Raw genomic sequence first — 12,229 nt, forward strand, 5'->3', positions numbered from 1 at the left:
CCGGTTCCCAGCCTGGCCGTTCATTGGCTAGGCTGGGCGGATTGATAGCAGCGCAGCCATTGGCTGGCTCTGCTGTCAATCACAGCGGATGACGCAGTGCGCCGGGGCCGAGTGATACAGTCGTCGGCTATGTCCGCCGCTGTATCACGGGAGCGCGCTCGCAAAAGCTTTCTACCATGCGAGCTCGCTCGCATGAAGGTAGAAAGCTTTTGCGAGAAGGAGCCGAGACAGCCGCCGAGGGACCCCAGAAGACAGGGTTAGGGGACACACTGTGCAAAACGAGCTGCACAGTGGAGGCAAGTATAACATGTTTGTTATTTGAAAAAAAAAAAATGTTTTGCCTTTAGTGACCCTTTAAGCAAGATGTGCAAAATGTAAGGGACAGAGCTGGGGAGGCTGAAGAATGTATCAGCTCCTATGAGGATGTTGTCCACCCCTTAACGGTTAGAGCGAGGGACCTAACGGGGGAAATGGCAGCCCTCTGCGCCAAAATCGAGGATTTGGAAAATTGTTCGAGAAGGAACAACCTCCGCTTCGTTGGTTTACCTGAAAGGGCGGAGGGCTCCCAACCAGAAAAATTCTTATATAATTGGCCGAGAGACATTTTTGGGACTGACGCACCATCCTTTTCACATGTCATTGAGCGTGCCCACCGCACCCCCTCCGCGTCCCCCACCTTTTGGAGCACCCCCACGATCCATTAAAGCAAGGATCCTCAACTTCCAAGACAAAGTTGCTATTCTGCGCCTGGCCCGGGAGAAGGGTCCACTTAAATACAATGGCAACACCATCTCAGTGTAGCCCGATTTTTCAGCAGATGTCCAGCGACAACGCACCTCCTTTGCGGCAGTGAAGGCCCGCCTGCGTACGGAGGGCCTCTCCTACGCCATGATTTTCCCGCCAAGCTGCGCATCATTTATGAGGGTAAAGCGCACTTCAACAACCCCAAGGAGGCTATGGCCTGGCTTAATGTTCAATACAGAGTTCTTCCTAGGCACAGGGCTGCCTAATATCTGTGGTCCTAGGCCCCTGCATGCTCCTCTATGTTTGCCTTGAACTGATTATGGATATGTCCATTCTTCCATTTTGGAGAACTCATTTGCCTTGACTGCACTGTCGGATTCAGATTTTCATGAAGGTATGGTACGCCTCCCTGCAATAAGCCTGAGAACTATTACCCTGCCATCTTTAATCCTAATAGACAACTTCCTCCTTATTAACAGGCCTATCCCCCTACAACTTCTGCCAGTTGTTTACTCTGCAATCTACTGCATCCGCTATTGGACTGTAATGCTTTTCACCCCTACAATGTTGCTCGGAAGTCACTCTGGACTCCACTACACCCCCCATACCAGTTAGTGACGAGGCCACGGTACAGCTTTCCCTCAGTTTAAGGAGGGGGGTTTTCGTTTTACAGTTCAGGGATCCAAGGCTCGCTATGTTGGGGTTGGCCGAGCGGGGAGGGGGGCAAGGGATTTTATCTAGACTTTCTGGGATTTGTTATTGTTTTTTTTCTCTTTTTTTTTTCTATGTTTCTTTTTGCACTTTTTGACTCCTATATTTTTTCTCAGGTTGCTGCCTATGGTGGACTTTTAATGTTTTTAATTATTTCATTGCTGGCTCATGATGTCCTGATGGCGGATCCACACACTTTTTTTTACTCATGTGCATGTATGTGCTTCAGGTGGCGCAGCCTGTCTGGTCATTTATATTCTTGTATGCATGTTACTTTGTGTCGATTTACTACTGTATGTTTTGCAATGGCAAAGCCCCTAAGGATAGTCCCCTGGCCTTTTCAGTATTAAAAAAATTTCGCCCTCACATCATCTGCCCCCAAGAGACTCACCTTACAGGCTCTAAAACAAGGGCCCTAAAATGCCCGTGGTTGTCTAACTCCTATCATGCCACTCATACTAATTTCTCCAGGGGGGTTTCCATCCTTCTAGCCAAATCTCTCCCAGCTGAGACAGTACAAGTTAAAACCGACCCCGACAGGCGGTTTATTGTTCTTACTTTGCAAATTTCTACTGTGACCTTTACCCTGGTGAACATGTGCCCCCCCCCCCCCGTTTTCGGTGGAGGTACTCTTTAGACTGTCACTTCAGCTGCTGACTAGACCCCCTGGCCCCTTACTTTATGTCAGAGACTTTAATGCCATATTAGATCCAACTTTGGACCGCCTGGGTGGTGGAGGTAGACCTTTCCCTCTTTTCTAGACTGGGCACAGGTTCATGGCTTTACAGAGGTGTGGTGATATAAACATCCGGATGTACGCCACTTTCGGGTTCGGGACCTGCTATTTGGCGCCTGAACTCTTACTGGTTGGAGGACGAGGTAGTGCAGGGAGAATGCAGGTCAGGCATCACAAACTATTGGAGGGACAATCTGGGAAAAGTAGACCCTTCCACTGAATGGGACGCGTTTAGGACAACTCTGAGGGGGACTTTCATGTCCATCACAGGGGTCTTGCGCAAAAATAACCAGATGCTTACAGAAGAACTTGAGACTGTTATGGTACATGCCGAGTCTGCTTATGCCTCTAATCCTGCCTCCGACACGAGGGAGGTATGGTTACAGAGCCGTAGGGAGTATGAACTCAGTCTGTTAGATCTCACGCAAAAACGCATGTTCCAAGCCACACAAAAATCGTTTGAACATGGTAATAAAGCCGGACGTCTCTTGGCATATCTGACAAGACCTGACCATTCTTCTATTTCCATCCCACGTATCCTTACTGCTCAAGACCCCATCAGTGACAACCCAGGGGATATCCTAGACTCCTTTTTATTATTTTACAAAGACCTGTATACCTCTAGGGTTGACTACATGACTCCCAATTGAATGACTATTTGGCTGACATATTTCTCCCCTCCTTGTCAACGGAGGGGCAAGAAGTGCTGGATGCACCTATCTCAGTTGAGGAAATTGCCGCAGCCATTTCACAAACGCCTGCACATAAGACTCCGGGCATAGACAGTTTCTCGACTGAATGGGGTACTCACAATTTAAAGACCTTTTGTGCCCCTTTCTTTTGCGAACCTATAACAAAGCTCTATATGTCGGGATCCCCCCCCCCCCCCCCCCCCCCCCAACGATGTGAGAGGCTTTGATTGTACTTCTATTAAAACCCCGCAAGGACCCATTTAAATGTGAATCTTATCGTCCAATTTCTCTTATTAATGTGGACGATAAGACTCTGGCCAAAATATTAGCAAACCGTTTGAACACTGTAGTCACGTCCTTGGTCAATAGTGACCAAGAGGGCTTTATCCCCGGCAGGTCCACCAGAATGAATATCCGCAGGCTGTCTCAAAACCTGCAATATCCACAAGATTGTCCTCCCACTCGTTCTATTGTGTCTTTGGACACTTGCAAGGCATTCGACAGTGTGGAATGGCCATATCTGTTTCGGGTGTTACAGATGTATGGCTTTGGCCCCCGTGCTGTAGCATGGATAAAACTCCTTTACACCTCCCGGTGGTGCGGGTCAATTCCTCCATCACTGGCCCCTTTCCGATTACTAGGGGCACACGACAAGGGTGCCCGTTGTCACCCCACTTGTTTGCCCTGGCCATGGAGCCGCTTGCGGTTTGCATTCGCTCCTCCCCCTCGATTAAATGACTCCCAATTGCTAATACAGAGGAGCGCATTTCACTTTATGCGGATGACACATTGGTGTATCTGGCTGATACTAATGAATCACTTCAGGCCCTGTTGGTGGAGATTAATACCTTTGGAGACTATTCTGGCTTTCGGGTGAATTGGGAGAAGTCTAGTCTTTTCCTCCTAGATGTGGCTGAGCCTCCCCTGATTCATCCGGATTCCAAGCTTCAAGTGGTATCCTCCTTTAGGTACCTTGGGGTTCTAGGGGAAAGACCCCTTTATCTTTATATGTCGTAAATAACTTAGATCCTCTATTGGTCCGCCTTCAGGAGCGGACCAAGCAGTGGATAGATCTGCCTCTGGATCTTATGGGGACGGCCAACGTCCTCAAAATGATCTACCTACCGAAAGGACTCTATATCCTTGCCAATTCCCCTTGCAAAATACCTAAATCTATTTTTAAACCCATAGATTCAATATGTACTACTTTCCTGTGGAAGGGTGGCTCCCCCAAGGTAGCACTTGAAACAGTACGGTTGCCAGCGCACTTGGCAGGCCTGGCATTTCCCAACTTCTTTCTATATTATTTGGCATCCCAGTTGGTGCACATCCATGATTGGCTGTGCCCGGTTCCGGCCAGAGCATGTACCTCCACTGAGGGAGCCATCGCATCTTCTCTGAAAACCCAACATAATATCTACAGAGGCCGGGTCCCCGATCCCCCCGGAACCTCCCTACTTGCCACTTCCCTTTTCCTTTTTCTGTTATATTGTCACAAAAGTATCCAGGCACACCTGGCTGAAATCTCCCAACAAACCCCTGTGGTTTAACCCTAATCTGCAGGAACTATACTCCCTTCCTGATCCTAATCGCTGGTACTCCAGGGGGGTTAGATATTTATGCCACCTGTACAATGCTCAGGGCTTTAAATCTTTTTCTCAGCTACGTTTAGACTTCGATCTACCAAGATAATACCTATTTTATTACTACCAGCTCAGGCACGCCATTCGTGCCCAGTTTGGCTCCCTGGATGATCCCACTGAACTGTCCCCGTTGGAAAAACTGCTCAGACAGCCAGATCCCACTAAACTTGTCTCCACCTATTATGCAGCCCTAATGACTGACTTTAACCACAGATTTCACAAAGCTCAGGTAAAATGGACCTCTGTGGACATATCCCTGATAGACGAGGACTGGTCAGAATTTAGTGATACGTATAAAACCTCCGTTATTGCTTCCCGGGACCGCATCATACAGGTCAAAATTTTCAATCAAACCCACCTCACAGTGGGTAAGTTACACAAGATTGGTCTCCTGCCCTCAGCTGCCAGTTTCTACGGCTGTGGCCGATTTCTTACACTGCTTCTGGCCATGCTGGTAGTCCGGGACTTCTGGGAAGAAGTGGGTGCTTTCATCTCATCGGCTCTAGGCCTCCCAGACATAATCCACCACAAGAACTGCCTATATGGCATTTTTGGCGAATTACACCTATCACATGCCAAGAGACTGCTCCATATACTCTTCTTCTACGTTAAAAAAACTATTTTACTGTCCTGGAAGGGCACACAGACCTCTCTGAAATCCCTCTGGTTAAAACTTATTAATGACGCTATCCCACTGTATAAAACTTACTTTTGAACTCCGGAAACTGAACAAAACCTTCCACAAAATTTGGGGTAGATGGTTGGCTAGTCCGCTAACCCTCTCCCAGCACTGATTGTACAACTCTTGTTTGACCATTGATGGGCCGTGCCTCACGGATCTCTAATGTCTGGACCTCCGCTTTTGCTATATCCCGGTGTTATACCTAAGCCTTTTACCACTGTGCCTACTTTATATTTTGCACTGATGTCAGTTTATTTTTCTATGTTTGAGTGCATTGCCCAACGTTTATGACCAGGTTGTCTGGTGGTATTGTTTTTTTTTGTATGTTTGTTGGTTTGTCTTGAACCTAATAAAAATATCTTAAAAAAAAAATAAGAATATACCTGTGTATTATCCTGTATGGGAACAGAGAACAGCCGGTGCTACTTCCATATGTGTGCAATATATGCAAGACTAATCTTACAAGAAATAAGTTAAAAATGTAATACAGGTTTGGCGATTGCTTACCAATCTTATAAAAAAAAATGGCATTTAATCAGCAGTTAACAAGGGTTAAAGGAAGCATTCCAAAATATGGTAAAATGCTCCAAAACAGCAAATAAATAGTGGATTGCTTTCTAAAAGCTTGGAAACTGCCTAATAATTGCTTGCTCTCGGAGCACAATTTGTTATTAGTAGCAGATGACCAGGGAATGCTGCAAGCACAGTTCATTGATTGCCTAGACCAAGATGCTGCACTTCTCTTCACACAAAAATTTGTGAGCTTAAAACAGTTGCCAAGTTGCTGACAAGCGCTTACTGCACAGTCAAACTATAATTGAATACCCAGCCTGTTTTTTTTCTGAGAGCTGTCAGTCAAATGATGACCACCCGCCTAGCTTTTATAAAAAGTATTTCAACCCTTCCTTAACTTGTTATTTATCCATCTCCGCAAGACTGTTAACATAGCTTTATGTTAACATTTGAGTATAGGTTCACCTTTAAGCTATGGTCATGTTTTTTCTTTTTCTATAGGACCTACACCTATATTAGAGGGTTTCCAAAAAAAACATAGGAATGTATTCCTAAAAGCAGAAGCACTGCATTTTTACAAAGAACACGCATATGGCATTAAACACACGTAAACAAAGCATTTCAACTTACTGCCTCTGCTTCTGCTCTGGTTTTGAAGGTAATTATTGCACGGCGAGATGAGTCATCTATTTGACAGTCTTCAATTTCTCCATATTGCTGTCATAAAACATGAACACAATGTAATTTTATGTTGATAGATGTCAGAGTAACAGCATTGCTATCTACAAAGGGAAATATGCTTTGGAAAACAGAGCTGGATACAAACCACTGATTGATGGACTCGATGTCAAGCAAAAAAAAAACACAAAAACCGAAACAGTCACATGAAACACATGTATAGGTCAAAGATTAAATCCACATCCCTCCCCCCTTATACCTGTATGGATGGGTCCTCTTCAAAGCGCCTGTCTGGCAAATTCAGCATTGTCTCACTGCAGTCAAATGTTGAGGTTAAATAGCCCAAGTCCTGCACTACCATCTTGGTGCTCCTCACTAGGGATGAGCCGAACATCCCCCTGTTCGGTTCGCACCAGAACTTGCGAACACACCAAACGTTCACGTGAACTTTAGAACCCCGTTAAAGTCTATGGGACTCGAACATTTGAAATCTAAAGTGCTAATTTTAAAGGCTAATATGCAAGTTATTGTCCTAAAAAGCATTTGGGGACCTGGGTCCTGCTCCAGGGGACATGTATCAATGCAAAAAAAAGTTTTAAAAAACGGCCGTTTTTTCGGGAGCAGTGAATTTAATAATGCTAAAAGTGAAACAATAAAAGTGAAATATTACTTAAAATTTCGTACCTAGGGGGGTGTAAAGTTAGCATGTGAAATAGCGCACGTTTCCAGTACATAGAACTGTCCCTGTCATTTCTGAAAGGAAAAAAACTGGACTTGCGGCTATAATGAATTGTCGGCTCTGGCAATTCAGAGAGAATTCATTCATTAAAAAAAAAAAAAAATAATAGCGTGGGCTTCCCCCCAAATTCCATTACCAGGCCCTTCATGTCTGGTGTGGATTTAAAGGGCAACTCCACCCCAAATTTTAAAAATAAATGCCGTGGAGTTCCCCCAAAAATTCACACCAGACCCCTTATCCGAGCACGTTAACCTGGCCGGCCGCAGAAAAGAGGGGGGGACAGAGTGCGGCCCCCCCTCTCCTGAACCGTACCAGGCCACATGCCCTCAACATGGGGAGGATGTCCCCATGTTGATGGGGACAAGGGCCTCATCCCCACAACCCTTGATGGGGACATCCTCTCCATTTGAGGGCATGTGGCCTGGTACGGTTCAGGAGAGGGGGGCCACACTCTGTCCCCCTCTCTTTTCTGTGGCTGGTCAGGTTAACGTGCTCGGATAAGGGGTCTGGTTTGAATTTTTGGGGGAACTCCACGCCATTTTTTTTTTAAATTTGGGTTGGAGTTCCCCTTAAAATCCACACCAGACCTGAAGGGCCTGGTAATGGAATTTGGGGGGACCCCCATGCTATTTTTATTTTTTTTTTATGAATGAATTCTCTCTGAATTGCCAGAGCCGACAATTCGTTTCAGCCGCAAGTCCGGTTTTAAAAGACTTTTTTTCCATTCAGAATTGAAACATGCGATATTTCACATGCTAACTTTACTACACCCCCCCCCCCCCCATGGTACTAAATTTAAAGTAATATTTCACTTTTATTGTTTCACTTTTAGCATTATTAAATTCACTGCTCCCGAAAAAAACAGCCGTTTTGCATTGATACATGTCCCCTGGGGCAGGACCCAGGTCCCCAAACACTTTTTAGGACAATAAATTGCATATTAGCCTTTATAACAGGGCTGTGGAGTCGGAGTCGGAGGACATTTTGGGTACCTGGAGTCGGAGTCGGCAAACAATGCACCGACTCCTACTAAATTTAGATTGGAATTAAAAAAAAACAAAAAAAAAAAAACAAGTTTAAAAGTCCCAATTCACAAAAAGTTATAATTAATGACTTCTCTACTGTAAGAATAAAGACCAATGCATGCAGTGCCTCACGTAACCGCAAAACGAACACGTTAAGTGACCGTGAAGAAGCATGCTTTTCATGTGCTTCACTATATTGCACGCAACGCACAATTAGGAGCTGCAATACTTATACTTTCCATAGTGTTGTGTTCTGCTTTTACAGGGAACGCATGTTAGAGAACCAGCAAGTGTCCAAATAAAAAAATTCCAACAGGAGTTTTATAAAAGCACTAAAAGAAGTTGAAAAGTATGATCGCTCATCAAAACTTACTGTTGAAGAAGCCATCCTTGTTTATACAGAGATCGTTAGTGATTTGGCCAGAATAGTTACTGCAACGCCACCCACCCAAGTCAGTGTCGAAAGATTATTTTCAGCCCTAAAAATAATAAAGTCTGACTTAAGAGCCTCTATGAAAGAGAATCTGGCAGAGGCAATTCTCTTCCTTAGAACTCTACATTGAATTGATTTGCATTTGCTAAAACCTATAACTACATTTCAAGATTAATATAAACCATTTCTAGGTTTTACAGATTTTGTTTTTGGTTCATTATAGATAAGCTTTGTTTTTGTTCTAAAACAACCAAATAATGTGGTTTGTATTTTTGAACTGGTAAAGATCCTGTTCCTGATGTTTATGCCTGCTGCTACTATCCAGCCACTTGATTGTTTTCATTGTGTTTGTCTTTTGCTTAAACTGTGCAATACAGTAGACTGTTGGCTTCCCAGCCAGTAGTCCTGTGGTAGGTTGCGTTTCTTTCCCTCAAGGAATGTATAAAATACATTTGCATATTAATACAGAGGAGTCGGAGTCGGGGAGTCGGAGTTACATAAAACTGAGGAGTCGGAACATTTATCTACCGACTCCACAGCCCTGCTTTATAATTAGCATTTTAAAGCACTTTAGATTTCTCCCATAGACTTTAACAGGGTGTTCCGCGGCTTTTCGAATTTGCCGCGAACACCCCTAATTGTTCGTTGTTCGCTGAACAGGCAATGTTCGAGTCGAACATGAGTTCGACTTGAACTCGAAGCTCATCCCTACTCCTCACTGATGGGAGTTGGCTACCTCTATTGGGTTCAGGCAACCTGTCCTCAATGAGGGACACTAGGCATGCCATCTGGCCTCTCTGTGTCCCTGGTCCTGCAAGATTTGACGTGATAAGAGGCTGCAAGAACAGGCCTAGGTTAACCAGGTGGAAGGGGGCGGGGCAAGAGGGCGGGACCACAAACACCTGTTTCGGGTAGCAGAAGGGGGGGGGGGGGGGAGGATTGGAAGGGAACAAACTCCTTTTTGGAGTATAGGTCCACTTTAAATCTACCTTTGCTTTTCATAACAAATCTTGTAGTTTTTTTTTTTAGAGGTTGAAATCAAACACCCGTTGTCTATTAAAGTGGAACTTCACCTACCTATCCCAAAAAAAGTTCCAGCAAACTAGCCGACTCCCCTAGACAAAACGAGCATCCATCTAAGGGGAAAAAGTGTTATGTACGGGTGAACCCCTGCTTTAACGTCAGACAGCAGCTAGATGAGAAATGACCTGGTAGTGGGTCATCCTGGGGCCAGCTGCAAGAACCTGAAAGAGGCAACTGGCTCCTGATGACCTGTGTGAAGTTGGCAGCATGGGACCCTGCATGCAGCGGATTACAGAAGGACAGCACTGATTTGTTTTAAAATATGAGCTGTACTTACCGTTTACGAGATGCATCTTCTCCACCGCTTCCGGGTATGGGCTGCGGGACTGGGCGTTCCTATTTTGATTGACAGTCTTCCGAGAGGCTTCCGACGGTCGCATCCATCGCGTCACGATTTTCCAAAAGAAGCCGAACGTCAGTGCGCAGGCGCAGTATAGAGCCGCACCGACGTTCGGCTTCTTTCGGCTACTAGTGACGCGATGGATGCGACCGTCGGAAGCCTCTCGGAAGACTGTCAATCAAGAAGGAATGCCCGCTCCCGAAGACCCATACCCGGAAGCGACGGAGAAGATGCATCTCGAAAACGGTAAGTACAGCTCATATTTTAAAACAACTAGCCGATTCCCCTAGACAAAACGAGCATCCATCTAAGGGGAAAATTGTTTTATGGGTGAACTCCCGCTTTAATGCCTACTAAAATATCTGACGTGGATATCCCAGGAGGCTGCTGGAGCAGTATACAAGCCATTTTTGACAAAGTAGGAACTGAGTAAGCAAACAGGAGGAATGATAAAAACAAAAAAAGTTGGGGAAAGGGTTCCAATAATACAGAGGTTTTTTTTGGACGGAAGGCCTTCTTTAACCTACTTAACTGTGCGATAACCACAAGTGACAGTAGTGACAGTGAGATCACAAGCCTCATTCACACTGGCACACTTGAGTTTAGCTTTTCTCAGTGCAGAAAAAGTCTGGGAAGTATAAACAAATGTAAAGCAGGTTAGCTGCATTTAAAGTATCTAACTGGATTTTCTTTAAATGCAACAAAAACCGAACGCACAATGTGAATGTTGCCAATGAAAAAATAGGATTTTTGTACTCACTGTAAAATCCATTTCTCTGAGTTCATGGACGGACACAGCATCCTTTGACCTTAGGGTTAGATGCGCTTCCTTCCAGGAGATTTAGGCAGAAAAAAAAAGCACTTTAAGTGTTAACAACACTCAGTGCAGCTCCTCCCAGGGGGCATGGCTCCCCAGGTATAACCCACACCCTGCTCTAGCAGCCTCAGTTCGTAACAAGCATAACAAAGGAGGGGTGGGTGCTGTGTCCATCCATGAACTCAGAGAAATGGATTTTACGGCGAGTACAAAAATCCTATTTTCTCTTCCGTTCATGGAAGGACACAGTATCCTTTGACCTTAGGGACGTCCCCAAGCAGTGTCAAAAATTTCGAGGGGTGGGAAAAACACAGCAACCAAGCTTACACCCCAAACAAAACCGGAGTTACTCAACGGATGAACTCCAACTTTAAACTGCTGCTTGTAACACCTTGCGGCCGAAGGAGGCATCAGAAGATGCACTCACGTCCACCTTGTAAAATTTTGAAAAAGCGTGGACCGACGACCAGGTCGCTGCCCTACACACCTGTAACACAGAGGCTTGATGTCGGAAAGCCCAAGAGGCACTGATCGCCCTGGTCGAATGCACCGTAACCTAAAAGGAGGCGCCCGCCCCTCAGGGCATAGGTCTGAAGCACAACCTGTCAGATCCACCCAGGAATGGTGGCCGACGAGACTACCAGACCTCTTTTAGGACCAGACACTGACACAGACACAAACAGTGAGTCCGACTTCCGGAACGGAGCCGCAGCAGACAAGTACACTCGGAGCCCGAACCCGGATCCCCCCCCCCCACCATGAGAATGAGTATAGGGGAACATTGTACCCCCACCCATTCGCCAAAAGTGTCAAAAGTAAAAACAGTACACAGGTTTTTGACAAAGTCCTTTATTAAGAAATGAAGATTGTTCCCCGTCATAGCTCAAACGTGTCTTCTCCCTCCGGTTCTTCTCCTTCCACTACGAATGTCTTCTTCCCCTGGTTCTTCTCCCTCTGCTGCAAATGCCTTCTTCCTCTGGTTCTTCTCCTGACGCTAGCTCCTGCAGTTGTACCACCTCCGTTCTCTGCCGGTTCATATATAGACATGGGGTGTGGCCATTGGGTGACGTCACCCAGAAACCCCACACCCCTTATAACCTCACCGCCTGGGGGATGATGGGGCGTGGCGTCGTAAGCGGTGGAAGACAGCGGAGGGAGAAGAACTGGTGGGAGAAGACATCACAGGAGAAAGAGGACATGTTGGAGGTATGACGGGGGACATTCTTCAGTTTTAATAAAGGACTTTGTCAAAAACCTGTGTACTGTTGACTTTTTTGGTGAATGGGTAAGGGTACAATGTACCTCAATACTCATTCACATAGAGGGGGCGGGATCTGGGGACTTCCAGATTCCAATAAGCCCCCTGCCCACAGGCCCACACAACGGCGGTTGT

At 45.7% G+C, this 12,229-nt stretch overlaps 1 protein-coding gene across 1 annotated transcript in view; it reads right to left on the reverse strand.

Moving 5' to 3' along the window:
* Positions 1 to 12,229, reverse strand: part of RBM26 (RNA binding motif protein 26) — a 109,153-nt gene that overhangs the window by 12,813 nt on the left and 84,111 nt on the right. Inside the window, exon 20 of the mRNA XM_040341429.1 lies at positions 6,352 to 6,438. Within this exon, the coding sequence (XP_040197363.1) occupies positions 6,352 to 6,438 (87 nt within the window). The remainder of the gene's footprint in view (positions 1 to 6,351; positions 6,439 to 12,229) is intronic.

Source organism: Rana temporaria, chromosome 2 (genome assembly GCF_905171775.1).
Source record: "Rana temporaria chromosome 2, aRanTem1.1, whole genome shotgun sequence".
Lineage (NCBI taxonomy): Eukaryota > Metazoa > Chordata > Amphibia > Anura > Ranidae > Rana > Rana temporaria.